This window comes from Erpetoichthys calabaricus, chromosome 5 (genome assembly GCF_900747795.2).
Source record: "Erpetoichthys calabaricus chromosome 5, fErpCal1.3, whole genome shotgun sequence".
Classification (NCBI taxonomy): Eukaryota; Metazoa; Chordata; class Cladistia; order Polypteriformes; family Polypteridae; genus Erpetoichthys; species Erpetoichthys calabaricus.
The window spans coordinates 238,235,050-238,259,240 of NC_041398.2; the positions used below are offsets into that span (position 1 = coordinate 238,235,050).

Here is a 24,191-nt window from a genome sequence, read left to right on the forward strand (position 1 = left end):
TACTTGAAGTGCTATGTACATGTACACACACACATATATTATATATATATATATATATATACATATACAGTATATCTACCCATCTATCCATATATAGATATATACACATACATGCATACATATACATACACATTTTTACTTTCTCGTATATGAAGTATAAGAAAAGCACTGGAATCATGCAAAAATTACAATCTGAGATTTTGTTGAATTTCGATGTTTTAGACCTTCCCGAGTCCGAAAATACCATTTTTGGAATTATATCTGTGTGTGTGTATGTTTGTATGTAAACATGTTAACTTGAGTACGCGTCCACTTAGGTCAACCATACAAGTATTAGGTACAAAACGTAGATTTCTATCAATTTTTGGGCTATTTCCGTTAACCAGAAGTGGCAGTTTACTTCTTATTCATGCAACTGCAGAGTCCGATTTATTCAAACTTTACTTTTATAATAATTGATCAATATATTATTAATTTGATTTGAAATGTTGTTGATGATTCTTTAATGTACTGTACATAATATAAAAATATAATCATTGTCTTGCAGTTTACTCCTCAAAAATCCATCACCATATCTTAGTATTCGAGAAAGTCTAGGAGAGACTTGGTGTATAGCAGGTCCACAGCTCACATCAAAGGCCACTTTTTAAATAAATACTTGCCGCTTAGCGAGGGGGCGTGGTGGTGTGTGACTGAGCGGTTCTCAGGGAATTCGTGATGCGGGCGATTCTCACTTAAGTGCAGAGGTGAGGAGTCGTCCGCATCTGTACTTGTACCCAGGAGCAGCTCATTGCCACAGCTGATCCACGTCCCTGTAACATATAGAAGCGTGAGGCGGCTAGCAGGGAGAGGAAGAAAAAAGAGAGAAAGAAACTGAGGTTGCAGTAGTGTGGAAGAAAGCAGGAAGCAGTGAGGAGAAAGGCGGTGTGTGTTAGAGAGAGAGAGAGAGAGAGAGAGAGCGCTCACAGGCAGCTGGACGGTGAGCCCTAGCGGGGTGTTTGGCCGACACCTAGGGCAATTGGTAGTGGTTGCACCCGCTGAGCATTCTGTGAGGAGCGGAAGTGACCAGAAGGAGGGCGGCTCGCCGCGGAAGACAGCGGGAGTCGGAAGGCTTGGAAGGTGGGTTCCCCAACGTGAGCATCCTGGCTGTTGGGGAAAGCCATGTCTCGGTCTGGAGAGAGTAGAACTGAAGCCAGGGATCGGGGAGCCTCCAGACCACTTGAATAGAAAGAAGGTCAGCTGCAGGAAGGGCATCTCCCCTGTCGAGAAGCCTGATGGGAGAAGCAGGGGAGCCACCAGGTAAAAAGAAGGCACCGTGCTTTGGATTAAAAAGAGACTGCTTCCAGCCGTTGTTTTAACCTCGTCGTTTTAAAGGGATTGTTTTTTCTAATGGATTTTAACCTCCACTATTTCATTTCTGTTTTAATGGATTATTTATTTAAGGAAGATTTTTAAAAGCACTGCACTTATTTATTTGGACACTGTTGTTTTTGTTTGCTGTTTTTAATAAAAACACTTGGTAGTTTTTTTTTTTGTTGTTTTTTTTAACACCATCCCCTCACTCCATTTGTTGTGCCTCACTGCCGAGCTCATCGGTGACATTACCGACAGTGTCGGTTTCAGGGCTCCCATAAGGATGATGGGAGCCTGGAGTAAACCCACATCGTCACAGAGACTACTCAGATTTAATTTTTTTTTAACCAGCAGCTAAAACTAGTAGTTGACTTGAGCTGCTTACTTCTGACCATGATGCATACAGTCCTTTGTGTTGCTGGTGTAAATGAGATTGCAGTAAAACTCCATTTTAAAATGGTTTTTAATATAAAATGTTACAAAGGTAATTTAAACTTGATTTATTTAGAGTCCCAATCCAGGTGTTGTCATGTGGTGGGTGTGGCAACACGCTATCAGCTCCCAACCTCCTCCACTGACAAACCTCCGCCTCCTTCTATTCAAACTGCTAAAAATATCAAACCTCCATTAGCATCAATGCCTAAAATTAGCACTGCCTCAAGTATACAGTGGGTTCGAATACCAACAAAAAAATAACAAAACAAAATAATATTAATTATGCACTCAAAAGCACCATCCTGTTCTCTTCTTACCAATTCTGAAAAACAACAGCTCTATCAGCTGTGGAACAAATCGCGCTTTATTCACTTCCATTGTGGTTTGGCTCCATCACTTAATTTACCTTTTTTATTTTTTTATTTTAAATAGTCCTTAACGCTGCTTGTTGATTTGACCCAAGGACTTAATAATGACATGCAAGTGGTCAACAGTATGGCTATGTACCAATTTTAATCAGTTTATCTCTGATTTGTTGTAAAGTTACACACTCCTTGTCTGCCAAAGTGATCAACAATGCTGCATGATATTTTTCTAACTGCAATTGTTTCCCTAAGGAGAAAACCCCTACCTCCTCTCTCTTCAAAAGCTGTCTGCGGGCCATCAAGGCACTTAAAAAGATAAAACTGGGTCTCAAAATCCACAAAGACTGAGAAAAACTAATTTAAAATAAATACAATGCAATTGTTATTCCAAAGTGGTTGAGAAAAAAAAATGCAGCAGTTGCTACCTTTGATGACATTCCACATTTGTTGATGTTTTTATTTCAAGTTTGTGAGTGCTGAAGAAAACATTCCTTGCACTTCACTGGCTGATGGGAATTGTTGTCCCCACTTTTGGTATTTACACAAGGCTGAAGATAAGATGCATTAAATACCTTTCGTAGTGGGTCAATTGTGCAAAAGTGACTATGCTCACAGTCGCAGTTCTTAGTAAGCACTTGTTTAAACACGTCTTCTTCGAGCTTCGCCAAACTTTTCTCCTTTTACTTCAGTTCTGAAGACTGCCTTCACCTGCATAAACTGTCACGACCCATTGCTCTGTGCAATTGCCATCAGGTCTGTGGCGAAACGGGGGATGTAGTGTGTTAGAATGTCCCACTCACTAGAGCATAATTAATGACAAATATCAACACAAAGTGCTAATTGTTTTAATATTATGTCACCAAATTTCAATCAAATTTGTTAAGGAATTTTCATGGTTTTGGGGCAGATGTATTTGCTTGTTTTTGAAGAATTAAAAACATTAACTTCTTATTGCCATAGTTTATAAAAAATATATATAGGCAATTGTCAGCCTGCACAAACAATTTTAACATATTGCCTAGTAGCCTTTGCTGTACACTGGCACTTAAAAACACTTCTGTCCTGCTGGTTTGTGTAAAATGAAAAATACACTTTTTGAATCTAATGGGAGCGTGCACAAGAGTAACCATCATCAGTGTACTAGAAAATCATTAAAAAAATACGCATGTTGTGTACAGTGAATCTGACAATTAGTTGTGGTGCCGTCACATAAAGTGGTTTTCTTCCCCTCAGATCACTTCTTTCTGCAAGTATGTGTTGATTTCTGTAGCTCTCTCTTCAATTCGCTTTGCTGACTGATGTTTTCCCAATCACAAGACCTCCCAATGTTTTCTTTTTATGGAAGAAGCTATTCCTCTACCATAAAAATTGCTTCCCTACACCAACAATAAAAAAAAAATCAATATTTTTTTTGTCATCGAACAATTCATCTATAATATAATCACCCAGATAGTGAAGATTAAGTCTTGCATCAATTACTAAATAGACAGATTGGTTTTTACAAGATCTTTGCTTTAAGTACTAATTTTGTGGTTTTTAGATCTTGTAGCAGTAGCTTATGTGGCAGGGAGTTTTTCCAAGTAATTAAAAAATATATTTAAATATATCTATATATATCTATATATATCTATATATATATATATATATATATATATATATATGGAAGAGAAGGTCTGTGATACGGTTTGCATATTTGCAGCTGGAGATCCACAAAGGGAGAAAAAATGAATCACGTATCATAAAGTAGTTTTTATTCCTGAGCTTTCAACCACTGCCAGGGGTCTTCATCAGAGGATAATGCTTAAGACTTACAAGAATCAAAGGCAATATATAGCAAAACATTACGTGGAGGGGGTGGGTGGCTAAGTCAGTGTGATGGGGGGGGGGGGGGGGGTAATTGGGTGTACAGTTTATTTATTATGAACATGTTCTTCTTAAGTTTGCATATGCTGGATTTATGTCCAAGTGTCTGTTGATGGCGTTCTCATTTGATAGCCAAGATTCGGCCAGCTCTCTGGCACTTTTAGTACTGGCCTTAAATTTTACTTGTACATTGTCCCATTTAAATGTATGTCCTTTATATAATATATACAATATATATATATTTTGAAAAAACATCTGCATTTGGAGTAAAGGAGTATGGTATAGTGACCCTTAGGAAAAAATAGGTTACTTTATCTAACAGCACACAGGTAAAAAGCATGCCACCAGAAAGTGTCAATGTGATGCATGTTGATTAGCACAAGCAAATAATAATTTCGCTGTATTCAATACAAATGACAGCAATAACCCTGTGAAAGTGTAGTATATGATTTTAAGGATGGTAAAGCACAGGGAGGAATTATTCAGTTCTGCACAAATATCAGTAAGGGGAGCTAATGATTTCCGGAACCAGCCAACTGCCTTCCATAAGCAAATATCTTGCCATATATGGCTTTGGTGGACTGTCTGTTACTGCGGTGGGTTGGCACCCTGCCCAGGATTGTTTCCTGCCTTGTGCCCTGTGTTGGCTGGGATTGGCTCCAGCAGACCCCCGTGACCCTGTGTTCGGATTCAGCGGGTTGGAAAATGGATGGATGGATGGACTGTCTGTTAGCCACCCAGATCAAGCTGACAGCACAGGCTTACACCAGTATATTTTCAAACTTTTCTTGACCTCACAGAAATTGCTTAATCCTATCACTATGTAAATGCTTTATAAATTACATTACTATAGACTTTAAGTTTTAAATTAAAATTACTAAATTACAACAATTTCCTCTTATGAAATTTAAATATGCTGTATTAATTACAATGCTTTTGGGTGCTGTAGTTTTTGATGTCCGTTGTTACTGAAACAAGTAACAGTAACTAAGGTCATTTCCAGTCTCCTCTCTTCGTGGAATTATTTACTGCCAAATTTAAATTACAGTCCCAAACAATTCAGCCATGATCAATTCAAAAGACAGCAGCTCTGGTATCTATGGTCTTGGTGGTCTTAATGCAAGAAAGTTTTGCCTTATCAAGCTGCTAGAGCACTCTATGTAGCTCTTAAGCCAGATGTTTCTGTTCTTCCGAGTCTCCAGAAAGAAACCAAGTTTAAATTCACTTTGTTTGTTTTCCACTGTGCACACCCAGTATGATGTAGGACATAATGCTAACAATATCAGATGGATGATTGTGGTGCAGCACACCACTGCAAGTGAAAAAACCCTGGTCACACTATAGCAGCTATTTATAGTCTTATTCATATTTTTATTTAAATAGCTATCGAGACAATGGGCACGCATATCTTGAGGGAGGGGGAGGTGATGTATATCAGAGGATATACTTCTCAGAGGACTGGGTCTTGCATGACTGCGGCATGCATGCCTGATTTATGTAGCATTGCGGGAATTGGTCGGCATCTGATCAGGCCAGGTCTGCCACCTGTTATGCTCTCCCACTGCTGGAAAAGAGAAATGAGGCAACGCAAGCGATGCATTGCCTGGTCAAAAAGAAGCCGTTCATACAAGTTTAGCAAAGTTCCGGGCAAACGTTTAAAATAAAGGCCAGTAGTACTTACCATTGAGGGTGCAGTGTGAGCAATTGTGCAAATGAATGAGTTAGAGAGAGAAGTCAGGCAGATGAGAACACATGCATAGCAACAACAGGAAGGTGCAAAAAGGTGCCAAAGTGCTTTTATTTAAAACAATCCAATAAGAAATGAGTGTTCAAATTAAAGTGCAGTATTTCATCCATTATATGTAAATAATCAATAAAAACGTGATGGTGGAGGTTAAGAACAGTTCAATAAATAATCCATACAAACAAGACTAAAACACGGCAGGATTCTTATGTTTAAAAGTCATAGTCCCCCAGAGCTTCCCTTTAAAACAGATGTCTCTCTGGCTTATTTTATTTGGATCTCACAGCACAGAGAGACATCAACCAACAGGAGCAGACAACCTTCTGATCTGCCTGTTTCCCAACTGCCCAAACCATGGTGATCTACGGGACGTTGCCAAGTCCATTTTGGACTCCTGCTGCCATTTTCTGGCCCTGAGGGGTAGTCCCTCTGGAATAATATTGCTCCTGTACCCATGCTCAGCAGAAGCAACCCTTAGCCCCCTTGAGCACATGCCACGCGCTCCTCTTCGTGGACTCATATTGCCGTCTGCCTGCTTCCTTTCTATTCACATTGGCTCTCTCTCACTTCTGCTCTTTACTCCATCCTTTAACCGCTATGTCTGTTTCTCTCTCTTTTTGTTTAGTTTTCTTGTTCATTCCTCGTCTCCCTTCTATCTCACACAGGCTATGTTTAACTCTGCTACCTAACTGGGTGCAGGTGTGAGGAGTAATTTTCTCCGTGGTCCTACCTTAGGTGTCTGACTGATCAACCCTCGTATGCACGTGTGTGTTGCGCAATCAGCCTGCACCTCAATTAACCACGGATCAAAATGCACTCACGCACACTCACACCTGATTGGAGTCCTGTACCTTTATGGGACACAATTATTTATTTAAAAAGTTACCATGCACCACAGACCACTCATTACATACCTCCCTCCACAAAGCCTCAGTTGCAAGGGAAGACTCCACCTTTCCTTCACTCAACCCAGTGCAACTGACGGACCAGATTCTTGGCTTGGGCCTACACTGCACTAAAAATGTATTCCTTCTAACAGTGACACTAAAAAACAAAAAACAAAACAAAACAAAAAAAAAAAATCAATAAAAGCACTAAAAACCACCCTTTAAAATGACAAATGAAAATCAACAATAAATAAATGTCCATTAAATAGGTCAAAATCCTAAAATGTCCACCTCTGGCTCAAGTCCGTAGGTTATTTAAAATGAGTCTGCCTACCTAACTCACTTGCTGTTTCCTTCTTCTGGACTGTGCAGGTTGGCTCCATGCTATCAGACCCTTCCTTCTGATACTCCCGGAAGGGTCCGGTGCCAACCCGCACTGTCACATTTGGTGGCAGGAGTGGGATGAGCCGTGGCAGTGAGGAACAAAGACCAGAAGAAGGAAACAGTAAGTGGGTTAAGGTGCTAGAACTCGAAGTGACAATTCCCCCACCCCACAGTAATGATTTTGTTTGCAATATTAAGATCCTGATTGTGACATCTTGGTTGGGTGGAACATTAGTAAACAATATCAACAATACTTTTACCTCTTGTAGATCAGAGGTGGGCACACTTTTCTCTCGGAGGGCCACACGGACATCTTTAAGGTCTCTAGTGGGCCGCATGTGACAAAAATCTAAATTTGCTAAATAATGAATATTATTTTCAAACAAAAATATATTTTTACTAGTCATAGAACTATATAACTTTGGTACACAAAGAAAGCAGCATATAAAATTAGCTTTTAGCTGTAATTCACTTTCTGATAAATTACTTCCAAACTTACTGTGCTTAGTTTAAAAATGTCTCTTTAAATTGAACTCCTTAAAAACTACAAGAGTGTCACGGTATATTAGGCACAGTCTTTTTATTTTCAACATTTGCAAAAAAATAATACTTGTATGTCCATTCCTTGTTAAAAACACAGCATTTATGTTCAATTTTAGGTTTTTTCACAGTAGCATTCATTGTTAAGGATAACAAAATTTGAAATGTAATACAGCGCTCGGACGACAACGGCCAAATTAATTCTAGCAATCCCAACAACATTCACGAGAACGAGTGTGCTTACATAGCAACCGGTCTTCCAACTACGGATTACTCAAACGTCAGTGTCCGCGTACGGTTACATGCAGTACAAAGTCCACTTTCATAAACACAAGTATCTGTTTGTACATACGTAACAGTATAAACGAGCATGCTCATTTGTTCACGTTCCAAAACATGCACTGATTATGTATTTAATTTTTGTTAATAAAAATCACAAAAGTTTTCAACTTGTGTGTGAGCCACTCAGATTGATGTTGCTGTCATTTTTGTTAACAAAGTCATGAAGGTTTTAAATTTATGTGCGGGCTGCACAGTTTGACATCACGGGCCGCGCAGTTTGTCCACCCTTGTGCTAGATCATTGTTTGATGGTAACCAAAGATGCTTACTTCCTGCTACCCTGCCCTTATCCTTGGACAGCCATTTTATAGCCGTTTATAAGTAGAGATAAATACATTAGGAATCAATAACAAAATGAGTATATTACCAGATGAAAGAAGCTGGGGGAAAAAAAATTACAGGATTATTTTAAATATGTGGATTTTAATACATCTAGCAATTCCTCACTAACTCTAAAAGGAGGATGTAACAGTTGTGACCAAACACATAAAAAGTAGTAGTAGTGCCTACAATAATAATCTACTCAATTCCTAATTAAAACCACCCATAAATTGGAAGGCTCATACTAATTTAAGCATGTAGGATCACATACTAATTTTATCACTATGATGAGTTAACCGCTTCATACGCCCACTTTGATTACAACAACAAAGTCTCTACCATGGAAGTTCGTGCACCACCAGATGACTACATTTTTTGATTCTGTGAATAGTGCAAGGATTGTTTTTTTAAAGCAACCAGTTGGAACAAAATGAAAAGTCACACTTAAAACATAGTACCAAACAATTGTAGGCATATTTTTTATGTCTCCCGGAGTTTAGAGCTCCTATCTGTAATAAAAAAATCATTTGTTTAAAAGAAAATAGGAGTAATCTGTCTCAACCGGTGGCATGGAACATACTTAATTGTCAAGTTATTAAGAGACTATATAAGAGATTATATAAGAGACCATGCTAGGTCACATTAAACACGATATACAGATTGTTTCGACACAACATACAGTATAGACTGGTTAACCTACAACTACTGTGTTGCTAGAAGAGGTACAGACTGAAGCTCAGCAATGAACACTATTATTCCGTCAAGAATTATTACCATGGTTTTAGACTTCTGAATTAGTGTCAGTAATAGTAAATTGTTTATGGATTGTGTAACTAGCAGGCCTAACCATGTGTGGACTGGCAGCTTCATTTCCTTCACAAATCATACTCAACCCAGAGGTAATCCATGTGCTGTGCTGAGCCCCTACAATATTCTTTGCTGGCTCATGACAGTGTGGCTAGACATACCTCCAGCTACATGATTACATGTGCTCCAGCAGACCCCCGTGACCCTGTGTTAGGATGTAGCGGGTTGGATAATGACTGACTGACTAACACCATAATAAGCCTGATCAACAACAATGCTAAAACAGTTTACAGGGAAGTAGCTTGTCCCAATCTCTACCTTAATGTCATCGAAACCATGGAAGTGAGTTGTTAGACTTTAGTAAGAAGACCAGACCTCCATCTGTATTGATAGGGAGGTTGTGCAGAGGGTCGATAGCTTTATGTTTCTTAAATACACCATTATTGATGATCTAATATGATCACAAAACACCTCAGCTATCATCAAGAAGCCTCATCAATGCCTTTCCTTCCTCAGTTATCTAAGGAAATTCTGGATATCTCTATTTATGCTCAGCCATGCTGTATAGCTATTATTCTTCCTCCAGCTTTCTGGTGGGCAGTAGAGCACCCTTAAAACTTGCTGTAATATATTTAGACCACTTTTACCCTAAAATTTAATAGGCCCACAATGACTCTCAGAACTGCATTTAATTGACTTTCATCTGATGTTTGATTTACTGCTTTGTGTAGTATTTTTTTGTGTGTTTATTGTCTGACAAGTCACATTACTGTCCATAGTATACATGACATATGCAAGTAAGAGTTTCACTATACTGTGTAGACTGTAAAGCAGTTCAGTTGTATAAACTCGAATCCAGAACAGTGGAGATAAAAAAGATGTGTTCACATACATATGTTAAGTGATTTAGGCTCAGGGAGCCAACAGTTCTTGGGCAAGGCACTACATATATTTAGGTAACTTTGTAAGAATTTCACATTATACTACTTAAGGCCCAATTTTAAGTATATACCTTGAATATTTCTAAAACATAAAAAAAAAAACTTTGCAATATTTCCTGATTTTATATTCAAACCAGTCAAAGGTAGAAAACCCTTGCTTTCAAAAATTAAATCTTAGCCATGTAAATCTTCTTTCTTGTTCTTTCAGTGCCTCTTTGAACAAGAAGGACAATACAAATATCAGAAATCTAAAGAATGTATGGTTTTGCAGAAAACGTCAGTATAACCAATTTTCTTCTTCTTCTTCTTCTATCGGCTGCTCCCGTTCGGGGTTGCCATAGCGGATCACCTTCTTCCACATCTTTCTGTCCTCTGCATCTTGTTCTGTCACACCCATCACCTGCATGTCCTCTCTCACCACATCCATAAACCTTTGCTTAGGCCTTCCTCTTTTCCTCTTGCCTGTCAGCTCTGTCCTTAGCATCCTTCTCCCAATATACTCAGCATCTCTTCTCTGCACATGTCCAAACCAACGCAATCTCGCCTCTCTGACTGTCTCCCAACCGTCCAACTTGAGATGACCCACTAATGTACTCATTTCTAATCCTATCCATCTTCCTCATACCTAATGCAAATCTTAGCATCTTTAACTCTGCCACCTCCAGCTCTGTCTCCTGCTTTGTGGTCAGTGCCACCGTCTCCAACCCATATAACATAACTGGTCTCACTATCGTCCTGTAGACCTTCCCTTTCACTCTTGCTGATATCCGTCTGTTATAAATCACTCCTGACACTCTTCTCCACCCATTCCACCCTGCCTGCATTCTCTTCTTCACTTCTCTTCCACAATCCCCATTACTCTGTACTGTTGATCCCAAGTATTTAAACTCCTCCACCTTCGCCAACTCTACTCCTTGCATCCTCACCATTCCACCTCTCATTCACACACATGTATTCTGTCTTGTTCCTACTGACCTTCATTCCTCTCCTCTCTAGAGCATATCTCCACCTCTCCAGGGTCTCCTCAACTTGCTCCCTACTATCGCTACACATCACAATGTCATCAGCAAACATCATAGTCCACGGGGACTCCGGTCTAATCTCGTCTGTCAACCTCTTCATCACCATTGCCAATAAGAAAGGGTTCAGAGCCAATCCCTGATGTAATCCCACCTCCACCTTGAATACATCTGTCACTCCTACCGCAGACCTCACCGTCACACTTCCCTCATACATATCCTGTACAACTCTTATGTACTTCTCTGCCACTCCCGACTTCCTCATATAATAATAATAATAATAATAATAATAATCAATAATACATTTTGCACCTTTACTTCCTTAATGTGTACGAAGAGCCCTGAAATCTCAATTTATTCTCACCAACTTCTACAGATGCACAATGGAGGCTGACCTCACTGAATGCATTGCATACAGGTGTGGCACCTACTCAGCTCAAAGAACAGCAAAGAACATTACTGGTGCACAGCTTTCTCCTGCCTAAGCTATTCATATCACAACCTGTCTTAGAAAGGGAAAGACTATTAATAACCATTCTATACCGTTATTTCCCTCCCTCCTTTGTTCTGGCAAACTGTACAAGACCATCAGCATTCACACCACTAGATTCAGGAGCTGTTTTTATTCACAGGCCATAAGGCTTATCAACAGCCACCATGGACTGTCTGTGTGTTTTTGTACATTATATATTTAATGCATGTTGCTATAGTCATTGTGTGCTTCATATCCTTCTTATCCAGCTCACTTCAGGCATTGAATTATACTACCAAGAAAGTATTTCATGGTGCTATGAACACATGCCAGTAAGCTTGAACTTAAAAAACTGTCAGCATAGACTTCTGCATTTTTTTTTCTTGCATGGATAAACTTTGGCAAATAATATTCTCTATACTACAAAAATGTCATAGTGGGTTTTGCTCTTATTTACACATCTGCTGGAACATGGGCAGAAAAGCTTGTCAGTTTTAGCCTGAAACCTAAACAGGAGCCATAAAATGCTAACATCGCACTTACTTAAGACAAGACAATCTGAACTAATGAACTGCTATGTACAGTGAAGATATTGGTTTTTTTTAGATTAGTGCAAGAAAGTTGCACTCATTAATTTTAAGTTTTAGTCTATGGTAATGATGTGTGATGCATAAAAACGTACATGTAAAAAGTACAGCTGCTGACCCACAGAGGGAAAAGAGGACTAACCCTGTGTGTCTTATCTAACTGAGCACACTTGCTGACTCTACATCTGAGCTTACATCCCCTCATCTCACTCCTCTCCTTCTACTTTGTCATAACAGACAGTGACTCAGCCTTTTAATTGCCTGCCTTTAAAACATTTTTAAATTCAACATACTAATAATATTTTAGTCTTAGAGTAGTAATACCATGATGTGTTTACCTCTCTGGTTTCTAAACCACATTGTCATTTTAAATAAAAACTTCCTTTATAACTCCTCTAATTAGATAATTGTTTCTTTATCTATCACGGTGCTGTTTTCCTTTAGTGTTTTGAAATTTTCTCACCAGTTGGCTTTTTTTAAACCTTTGTTTTATATTTTCACTAAGAAATACTTTCTGTCTGGTCTGCTGCCAAAATTCATCCATTTCATGTTTGATTTTCATCTTCCTCTCCAATATGACCCACAAACTTCTAGAATATTTACTTCCTTACCCAGGTCAAAAAAAATAACAAGCAATAACAATAACAGATGTGAATATGGTACAAATTCTGCATGATCATCATGTCATAGCATCAAGTATTAAATTACTTATTTTTTTGCGTACCACCTGGTATATGACAGCATGTAATGTGTTACTCTACATCTGCCTTTAAAACTTTACATATAATAGTCTGCTATGAATTTTGAGGCAATTATAAAAGTGCAGGTAGACCAATTTCTATGTAAGACACAAAAATACATGAGAAAAATGTGCATGAAAACTACATATAAACAAATTTCTCACAATGGTGATGCTACAGAACCACATCAACATATCCCTGAAAGGAAAAACAGCACATGTCATGTCTGGAAATGCTTTGTGTTTGCACAGGAGAATTCTAGCACAAGAGTACAGGAATTGTATGAAACACATACATACATTATGGAATTAGTTCAGAAACAGATTTATATGTGCTCTAAAACTGATATAACATTACCTTATCAAATGAGGTGTAATCATTTAACTTGTATTGTATTTGTAAGAGGAGATGAAAAGATAACAAAATTAAATCGCTTTAAATAGTGTCCTACACAGTACCAATAAATGAATGGAGGCTTTGTATTCTTTCTCTGATTGTAATAAGCACTTCAACAAATATCCAAGCAACCATTCAGCTCATATGGACTTTAATGTCACGAATCAAGGGGATGGGGAACCTCACCTCACACACGTTCAAAGCTACACATATAAGACTGTAGGATGTGGGAATGCCTATTTGTCTTCTCTACAATGGCAATGGCACGAATGCTCCATTTGTTAATAGCAAAATAAAATTTATTTAGTGTTTCAATGCTTTAAAATACAAGGGACATCTCCCTATTAATATTGCATGTACCATGTTAATAAAGATGTATAACTACTGAAATACACAATTCATTGCTAAATATGAATCTGCACACAGTAATAATAATTCTTTACATTTATATAGCGCTTTTTCTCACTACTCAAAGCACACTCCACACAGGGAGGACCCAGGAAGCGAACCCACAATCTCCTTACTGCAAAGCAGCAGCAGCACTACCACTGCGCCACCTGTGAGGATTGTGACAGTGACAGTGAATATGTATCATTATTTTGCCTTTCTAGGATAAACCACTGCTCATCAGTATAACCAATATTTAAAATCACAAGCCATATATTTGAATGGTACATTGAAAAATGTAAGACTGCCTCACAGTTATAAATTTGAGTGCCGATAAAAACAGCCCAAGTAATTTTCTAATTCTGGATTTGTACACAGGTTTAAGCAATAACAAAATGTAATTGCTCATACAAGAAACCTTGAAAACATCAAAACAAAGGCTGTTCTAAAAACAAAGGATTCATGTAAAACTGACAAGTTTGATTTCACACAAGACCACCTCTTAAGTCCTAAGTGGCCCGGTACTGGGCCAACATGGGCTCAAAAAATGTTTTAAAACACTATTCATTGCATCATACACAGAACACAAACAATACCTCATTTGAAAGCCACAGGGTCCACTACACACTCATAGTGATCACATTGCTACAGTATGTACAGTTGACTTTTAATCTGGCATGAAATCATTCATGTGCCGCATCATAAAATGTCATCAAAAAAAAAAAAAATAAATAAAACCAGCCTAATAATTTATCTGAACAAGGAATACCCAAGAGTTATTTATACATCAATCAAAAGGCCTCGAACAGTAGATTTCAACCAATGCCTTGAAACCCCAATAAAAGCAAGCACACGACAACCTTGTGCCAAAAACCAGAGAAAACAGCACAGCTTGCACCTGCATTTTCATGTGCTCTCACATATAACTCAACAAAGCAACAGCAAAAATATACAATTAATGTAGCAATACTTACAGCAGGTTATCCTGAGCAAAATGAGCCACCACATGTGTATCTGCAGTGAAGCAGTCTCGAGAAAAACAACATATTCCATAAACACATCCACCACTATGGTAGTGAACCACCTGGTGATTCTGGGGGGCATGTCTCTTGCTGAGTGGGTCACACCATTGCAAAATTCACAACATTAGATAGCTGAGACTGTGACATTTCCTAAGGCATCAAATATGGCCATGTCTGAACAATGGGCTTTCCCAGGCTCTGAAGAATGGCTCAGTGAGCTGGAAGTTTGAGAGTATTTTTTGTGTGTTGTCGCATGTAACTTCAGAAAGCAGCAGTGAATATAGACGTGCTATATATCAAAATTTACAACAGCCTCTGCTGAATAAAACTTACCCAGGCTCGTCACCATGGAATGAAGCGTTAGCAAGATATTCACCATTAAACAGTAGTGGGGGTATTCTGTTTTTCATGAGCAATCTGGCAGTTTCGGGTTGCTGTGGTTTTAGTTGGTTGTGTCATTGCAAGCTGTATACCATTTCATAGCTGAGACTGAGACCATTCTAATGACATATAACATGTCCATGGTTTAAAAAAAAGGATACTGCCAATGATGAGAGAAATAAACGAAAATGTGAAAAATTATATTTATAATATAATTTAATATATAAATGTTATATTATCTGTCTATCATAAAATAAAATTTTGAGACGATACTATCGCCAAGAGATATTTTCAAGTCCCTCAAGACAAGCTTTCTCTACCAAAAAAAAAAAAAAAACTATATATATACACAGTGGAACCTCAAGATACGATAACCTCTGTATACGAAAAATTCAAGATACGAGGAAAGTATGAGCGAAAAATTCGGATCTAAATACGAGCATTGGCTCGCGTAACGAGCCACGAGTCAGGCTGTGGGTATGCGTGACGCGTTTCCTGATCCGCCTCGACTCGGGGATTCACCCAAGCTGACGCTGCCCGCCCGTCAGCTCACTCAGTGTTCCTTGTTCTCCCGTAGCGTGCGCTTGTGATTTCATTGTTTTTTTTGCATTTAACGTGAAAATAATTACTCCACGATGCCTCTCAAGAAGATTGTTGCCTCAGATAGTGCTGCAAAGAAAAAAAAGGAAGCCATGGCCATTGAAATTAACTTACTTACTCCCTATCGTCTCCCTCAAGCCAGCTAGGACTCTTCATAAAGGTAAACTACAGTTATATTATTTACCAGTGTTATTTATAAGGAAAATTAATTTTTATGTTGATATTTTTGGGGGTGCGGAACGGATTAACTGGATTTCCATTATTTTCAATGGGGAAGTTTGTTCTAGGTACGAGAAATTAGCTATACGAGCTCAGTGCTGGAATGAATTAAACTTGTATCTAGAGGTTCCACTGTGTATATATATATATATATATATATATATATATATATATATATATATATATATATATATATACACACAAACAATTGATACTGGCAATTAGACACTTCTTAAATGTAAATGTACATACACTTATAGGTTTTAATCATTTTAATTATTAATTGAGCTATAGTTTTTTTGCTATTAAAATATCCATCCATCCATCCATCCATTGTCTCCCGCTTATCCGAGGTCGGGTCGCGGGGGCAGCAGCTTGAGCAGAGATGCCCAGACTTCCCTCTCCCCGGCCACTTCTTCTAGCTCTTCCAGGAGAATCCCAAGGCGTTCCCAGGCCAGTCGAGAGACATAGTCCCTCCAACGTGTCCTGGGTCTTCCCCGGGGCCTCCTCCCGTTTAGACGTGCCCAGAACACCTCACCAGGGAGGCGTCCAGGAGGCATCCTGATCAGATGCCCGAGCCACCTCATCTGACTCCTCTCGATGCGGAGGAGCAGCGGCTCTACTCTGAGCCCCTCCCGGATGACTGAGCTTCTCACCCTATCTTTAAGGGAAAGCCCAGACACCCTGCGGAGGAACCTCATTTCAGCCGCTTGTATTCGCGATCTCGTTCTTTCGGTCACTACCCATAGCTCATGACCATAGGTGAGGGTAGGAACATAGATCGACTGGTAAATTGAGAGCTTCGCCTTGCGGCTCAGCTCCTTTTTCACCATGACAGACCGATGCAGCGCCCGCATTACTGCGGATGCCGCACCGATCTGCCTGTCGATCTCACGCTCCATTCTTCCCTCACTCGTGAACAAGACCCCGAGATACTTGAACTCCTCCACTTGGGGCAGGATCTCGCTACCAACCCTGAGAGGGCACTCCACCCTTTTCCGGCTGAGGACCATGGTCTCGGATTTGGAGGTGCTGATTCTCATCCCAGCCGCTTCACACTCGGCTGCGAACCGATCCAGAGAGAGCTGAAGATCACGGCCTGATGAAGCAAACAGGACAACATCATCTGCAAAAAGCAGTGACCCAATCCTGAGCCCACCAAACTGGACCCCCTCAACGCCCTGGCTGTGCCTAGAAATTCTGTCCATAAAAGTTATGAACAGAATCGGTGACAAAGGGCAGCCCTGGTGGAGTCCAACTCTCACTGGAAACGGGTTCGACTTACTGCCGGCAATGCGGACCAAGCTCTGGCACCGATCGTACAGGGACCGAACAGCCCTTATCAGGGGGGCCGGTACCCCATACTCTCGGAGTACCCCCCACAGGATTCCCCGAGGGACACGGTCGAATGCCTTTTCCAAGTCCACAAAACACATGTAGACTGGTTGGGCAAACTCCCATGCACCCTCCAGGATCCTGCTAAGGGTATAGAGCTGGTCCACTGTTCCGCGACCAGGACGAAAACCACACTGTTCCTCCTGAATCCGAGGCTCGACTATCCGACGGACCCTCCTCTCCAGGACCCCTGAATAGACTTTTCCAGGGAGGCTGAGGAGTGTGATCCCTCTGTAGTTGGAACACACCCTCCGATCCCCCTTCTTAAAGAGGGGGACTACCACCCCGGTCTGCCAATCCAGAGGCACTGTCCCTGATGTCCATGCGATGTTGCAGAGGCGTGTCAACCAAGACAGTCCTACAACATCCAGAGCCTTGAGGAACTCCAGGCGTATCTCATCCACCCCCGGGGCCCTGCCACCAAGGAGTTTTTTGACCACCTCGGTGACCTCAGTCCCAGAGATGGGGGAGCCCACCTCTGAGTCCCTAGGCTCTGCTTCCTCATTGGAAGGCATGTTAATGGGATTGAGGAGGTCTTCGAAGTACTCCCCCCACCGACCCACAACGTCCCGAGTCGAGGTCAGCAGCGCACCATCCCCACCATATACAGTGTTGACACTGCACTGCTTCCCCTTCCTGAGACGCCGGATGGTGGACCAGAATCTCCTCGAAGCCGTCCGAAAGTCGTTCTCCATGGCCTCCCCAAACTCCTCCCACGCCCGAGTTTTTGCCTCAGCAACCACCAAAGCCGCATTTCGCTTGGCCTGTCGGTACCTATCAGCTGCCTCCAGGGTCCCACAGGACAAAAGGGTCCTGTAGGACTCCTTCTTCAGCTTGACGGCATCCTTCACCGCCAGTGTCCACCAACGGGTTCAGGGATTGCCGCCACGACAGGCACCGACCACCTTACGGCCACAGCTCCGGTCAGCCGCCTCAACAATAGAGGCACGGAACATGGCCCATTCAGACTCAATGTCCCCCACCTCCCTCGGGATGTGGTCAAAGTTCTGCCGGAGGTGGGAGTTGAAGCTACTTCTGACAGGGGGCTCTGCCAGACGTTCCCAGCAGACCCTCACAACACGTTTGGACCTACCACGCCTGACCGGCATCCTCCCCCACCATCGAAGCCAACTCACCACCAGGTGGTGATCAGTTGACAGCTCCACCCCTCTCTTCACCCGAGTGTCCAAGACATGTGGCCGCAAGTCCGACGACACGACCACAAAGTCGATCATCGAACTGAGGCCTAGGGTGTCCTGGTGCCAAATGCACATATGAACACCCCTATGCTTGAACATGGTGTTCGTTATGGACAATCCGTGACGAGCACAGAAGTCCAATAACAAAACACCGCTCGGGTTCAGATCGGGGGGGCCATTCCTCCCAATCACGCCCTTCCAGGTCTCACTGTCATTGCCCATGTGAGCATTGAAGTCTCCCAGCAGAACGAGGGAGTCCTCAGAAGGTATGCCCTCTAGCACAACCTCCAGGGACTCCAAAAAGGGTGGGTACTCTGAACTGCTGTTCAGTGCATATGCACAAACAACAGTTAGGACCCGTCCCCCCCACCCGAAGGCGAAGGGAGGCTACCCTCTCGTCCACCGGGGTAAACCCCAATGTACAGGCTCCAAGTTGGGGGGCAATAAGTATACCCACACCTGCTCGGCGCCTCTCACCGGGGGCAACTCCAGAGTGGTACAGAGTCCAGCCCCTCTCAAGGAGATTGATTCCAGAGTCCAAGCTGTGCGTCGAGGTGAGTCCGACTATATCTAGCCGGAACCTCTCAACTTCGCGCACAAGCTCAGGCTCCTTCCCCTTCAGAGAAGTGACATTCCACGTCCCAAGAGCCAGCTTCTGTAGCCGAGGATTGGACCGCCAAGGTCCCCGCCTTCGGCCACCACCCAACTCACACTGCACCCGACCTCCTTGGCCCCTCCCATAGGTGGTGAGCCCATGGGAAGGGGGACCCACGTTGCCTCTTCGGGCTGAGCCCCATGGGTGCAGGCCCGGCCACCAGGCGCTCGCCATCGAGCCCCACCTCCAGGCCTGGCTCCAGAGTGGGGCCCCGGTGACCCGCATCCGGGCAAGGGAAAACACCGTCCAAAATTGTTTTTCATCATAGGAGGTTTTGTTTAACCGCTCTTTGTCTCATCCCTCACCTAGGACCAGTTTGCCTTGGGTGGCCCTACCAGGGGCATAAAGCTATTAAAATATGCATTTACTATATTTATATGGGCATGTTATATACTTAAATAAAAAAAATTGGATTTCTGTTTTTGCTGTGGTATCAAAAGGTATCTAGTATTGCAAAATTTCACTGGTATCTGTATCCAATACAAAAATTCTAGTATTGTGACATCACTAGTAAAGACCAATTCTTTCTTTCCTTTAACTGACATCTTGAAGATAATAAAGGATGCAACCTTGCTGCCAATTCTGTGCTTGTGGGGATAGCTCTGTATGTAACTGGAGTAAAATAAAATGTAAATGTTTCATGTATTTACATGATTTTCTTAATTCTACATTGAGATTTTACATAACATTCTGCACTATTTTAATCAGCAGCATATTCCAGCAATCTTTAAAGAGCCACTGCATAAAAAAAACAAAGTCACAACTAAGACAGCCAGATCTGCAACTGGCTAAGAGCAATGACATTTATCTTGGAGGAAGAATTAACAGTTCTGATTCCAGCAACTACAGTATACTCAGGATGACATGAGAGAGAGACAGTGATGGGGGAGAATGGCACATATCACCTCGAGTGATTAATTGCAAGTGACAACTATTTCAGTAATTACAAGGTGAAAAAGCAAAGGTTTGATATGTGTTGTTACACAGCCAATTTTCAGAACATCTGACACTACAATTGTTTAGCTCATTTATTGTTTCATAAAATGTTCAGAAAGAATTTCACAAATGACAGTGAGAAGCACATCACAGCAACAAGAAATATCTGCCATAAACACACACAACACTCAAAGACTATACCACACTTCATCTATATATAAACTGCCATTAGTATGTGAAAATATCAAAAACACAAATGAAAAAAAAAAAAAGAAAACTTACTGTGTTCCAAAATCCAGTTGAGATGGCCAAAAATGCAAGGCTCTTCCATTGCCTAGTGGAGAGCTACAAGTAAAAGGGGAGATCATTAAAATAATGAAATCGAGAAAATGTAGTATTTGACAAAAAAAAAAAAAAATACTGTTTTTCCAGTAAATGTTATAAGCAGGATAAACAACAGACGGGAGTGAATTTTGGCAGTACTTTTGTTCAGATAATTTGCAAAAGAAAAGATTTTAATCAAGATAACACTTTTTAAAGGAAAATAACTACCATTCTAAGAAAATATAAAATTTATATTCAGTTATCAAGACTGTAAATGTTGAACTATAGATGCTACTGTATATTACAGTTTCCTGGACCACAGTCTAATTCGGCACTGGCAGTATTAAAGCACGAACCAAGCATAGAAGAGGTGCCACTCTTATCACAAGACAAACACATCACATGATATACATCCATGCTCACTCAACATTAGGCCAACACAGAGCTATTAATTAAAGTAACACTGATTTTCGAGACATGAGTGGAAAACTTAACAACACAGAGAAAAACTTGTACAAACAAAGAGACCGGGAAAATCCACAAACACGGACATTACAGTCCATAATTGATCTCTTTACAGCATTAGTGGTGTTGCTGTATTACTCTCTGAGATCATAATATTCTCCATCATCTTCACTGTATAAATGGACTTTCTGGCATTGCTTTGTAGTGGTTCGAGTTCTATCTTACAGATAGGGCCGAGTATGTGACCTTGGGGGATGCTAAATCTCATACCTACACTGTCACCTGTGGGGTCCCAAAAGGATCAGTCCTTGGGCCGACCCTTTTCAATATCTATATGCTACCCCTGGGTCACATCATCCACAAGAATGGAGTTTCATTCCATTGCAATGCCAATGATACGCAGCTCTATGTGAGGCTGGATTCGACTTCTCTTACACCTCCATCAACTTTTTCCTCTTGCTTGGATGAGATTGAGGCCTAGATGTCCAAGAACTTCCTCAAGCTGAACAGCACCAAAACTGAAGCTCTTATAATTGGCACCCCCCATCAACTTCGTTCCTCTGTAAATTGTATTTCCTTTTCTGACTGTACCATTACCCTCTCCCCTTCTTTTACAAATCTGGGTATCAAGTTAGACTCCCATCTGTCATTTGATACACATGTCCATCACCTTTGTAAAATTGCATTCCTTCATCTCTGAAACATAGCCAAACTCCGTCCCTACCTCTCCTTCTGTGATGCTGAAAAGCTGGTTCATGCCTTTGTCTCATCCAGTCTGGACTATTGTAATGCACTCCTCATTGGGATACCCAGCAAGAGCCTTCAAAAGCTACAACAAATTCAAAATAGTGCTGCAAGAATCCTGATGAGGGTGCAGAAATATGAACACATTTCACCAATCCTTCAGTCACTTCATTGGCTCCCTATCCACCTCCGTATCGAATACAAACTCTGTTTGTTTACTCACAAGTGTATCCATGGAATTGCTCCACAATATCTCAAGAAACTCCTTATACTACAATCCACTGCAAGAAACCTCTGTTTTGCAAATACCTACTGCCTTCGCCTTTTTTATTGATCACTCCTATCACTTTCTTTCATGTGGATTCGTTCCCTGGACACATTTACTTTTACTACGTGGACATGGATTTTTACACACCGAGACTCGTCTATTCAAGTAGTCAACTTCAAGCGCTGAGAACAAATGCCAGTGTCGGTGTGGTTCCCGATTTACCCGACGAGGTAAGGCGGTATCGTGGCAGCAGAGCCGGCACTAAGCTAAAAATCAAGTGGTTTGCGAGAAAGTGGCATTTTAAGCCTTCGGTGCCTTCTGTGATCATGGGAAATGTGAACTCAATATCAAATAATATCGACGAACTGGCTGCGCTGGTGAAAAATGTCAGGACCTACAGAGAATGTAATTTGTTGTGTTTTTTGTGAAACGTGGCTAACTACTACCATCCCAGATGCTAACGTGGAGCTACCCGAGTTTAGCACAGTTAGAGAGGACAGAGACGCAAATACCAGCAGGAAGCAGAAAGGAGGAGGTCTAGCTCTCTATGTCAATACAAGGTGGTGCAACTCTGGACATGTTAACGTTAACGTTAAAATCTCCACTTGTTGCAGGGACATCGAACTGTTGGCCATAGGTCTGCGTCCCTATTACTTGCCCAGAGAGTTTGGACATGTCATTGTTGTTATTGTATACATCCCTCCTCGGGTGGACATGGAGATAGCGGGTGACATCATACATTCCACTGTTGCTAAGTTACAAACACAGCACCCTGAGGCGCTTGTGCTAATCGCTGGAGATTTTAACCATGTGACGATGGACAAAACATTACCTGCCTTCTCCCAGTATGTGGATTGTAACACCTGAGGAAATAAGACTATTGACTTACTGTATGCAAACGTTAAAGACGAATACAGCACCACCCCGCTGCCTGCACTTGGGAAAGCAGATCATAACTTGGTTCTGCTTCAGCCTCACTACAAACCAAGAGTGAGGGAGCTACCTACAACCACACGCTCATTCAGGAAGTGGTCCCCTGAGGCAGAGCAGGCTCCAAGAGACTGCTTTGGAACTACTGACTGGGATATCCTGCAGGGATCACATAGTGAGAACATTGAGGAGGTTGTTGACTGCACTACTGACTACATCAACTTCTGTATGGACATTGTAGTTCCAGTAAGAACAGTACGCTGCTATGCTAACAACAAGCCATGGATTACATGTGACATCAAGGGCCTTTTGAACCAGAAGAAAGGGGCTTTTAAAGGCAGTGATCAGCATGAGCTCAAGCGTGTGCAGAAGGAACTCAGAATCCAGCTCAGGGCGGCGAAGGAGCAGTACAGGAGAAAGCTGGAGCAGAAGTGTGGGATGGGATGAAGATCATCACTGGCTGCAGCTCGAAGCGGGGTGCCACCATCGAGAGAGACGTGAAAGGAGCAAACCAAATGAACAACTTCTTTAACAGGTTTGAAAACCCTAACCCACTCTCACCTCAGAGTACTGCACTCTCCACCCATCCTTCTGCTGATACCAGCATAGGAGAGACATCCCCACCCACAATTACAGCAGTGCAAGTGAGCAGAGAGCTGAGGAAACTTCGTGCCAGCAAAGCAGCGGGTCCAGATGGAGGATCGCCACGACTGCTGAAGGTCTGTGCGCTGGAGCTGGGGAGTCCTCTACAGCGCATCTTCAACCTGAGCCTGGAACAGGGGAGAGTCCTGAGGCTTTGGAAAACAACTTATATCACCCCAGTCCCAAAGGTATCACATCACATCCTAGTGAGCTGAATGACTTCCGGCCTGTCGCTCTGACGTCACATGTGATGAAGACCATGGAGAGGCTGCTGCTTCACCACCTGAGGCCACAGGTCCAACACGCCCTCGACCCTCTGCAGTTCGCATACCAGGAGAAGGTGGGAGTGGAGGATGCCATCATCTATATGCTATACTGATCCCTCTCCCACTTGGACAGAGGAAGTGGTGCTGTAAGAATTATGTTTCTGGACTTCTCTAGCGCCTTCAACACCATTCAACCTCTGCTCCTTAGGGACAAGCTGACAGAGATGGGAGTAGATTCATACCTGGTGGCATGGATCGTGAACTATCTTACAAACAGACCTCAGTATGTGCGTCTGAGGAACTGCAGGTCTGACATTGTGGTCAGCAACAAAGGAGCGCCGCAGGGGACTGTACTTTCTCCGGTCCTGTTCAGCCTATATACATCGGACTTCCAATACAACTCGGAGTCGTGACACGTGCAAAAGTTCGCTGACGACACTGCTATCATAGGCTGCATCAGGAGTGGGCAGGAGGAGGAGTATAGGAACCTAATCAAGGACTTTGTGAAATGGTGCGACTCAAACCACCTACACCTGAACACCAGCAAAACCAAGGAGCTGGTG

General features: G+C 41.8%; 1 protein-coding gene across 1 annotated transcript in view; it reads right to left on the reverse strand.

Moving 5' to 3' along the window:
* The window catches only part of tmem131l (transmembrane 131 like), a 130,429-nt gene that overhangs the window by 54,974 nt on the left and 51,264 nt on the right, over positions 1 to 24,191 (reverse strand). The window contains exon 4 of the mRNA XM_028802678.2: positions 20,272 to 20,334. Coding sequence (XP_028658511.1) covers positions 20,272 to 20,334 — 63 coding nt within the window. The remainder of the gene's footprint in view (positions 1 to 20,271; positions 20,335 to 24,191) is intronic.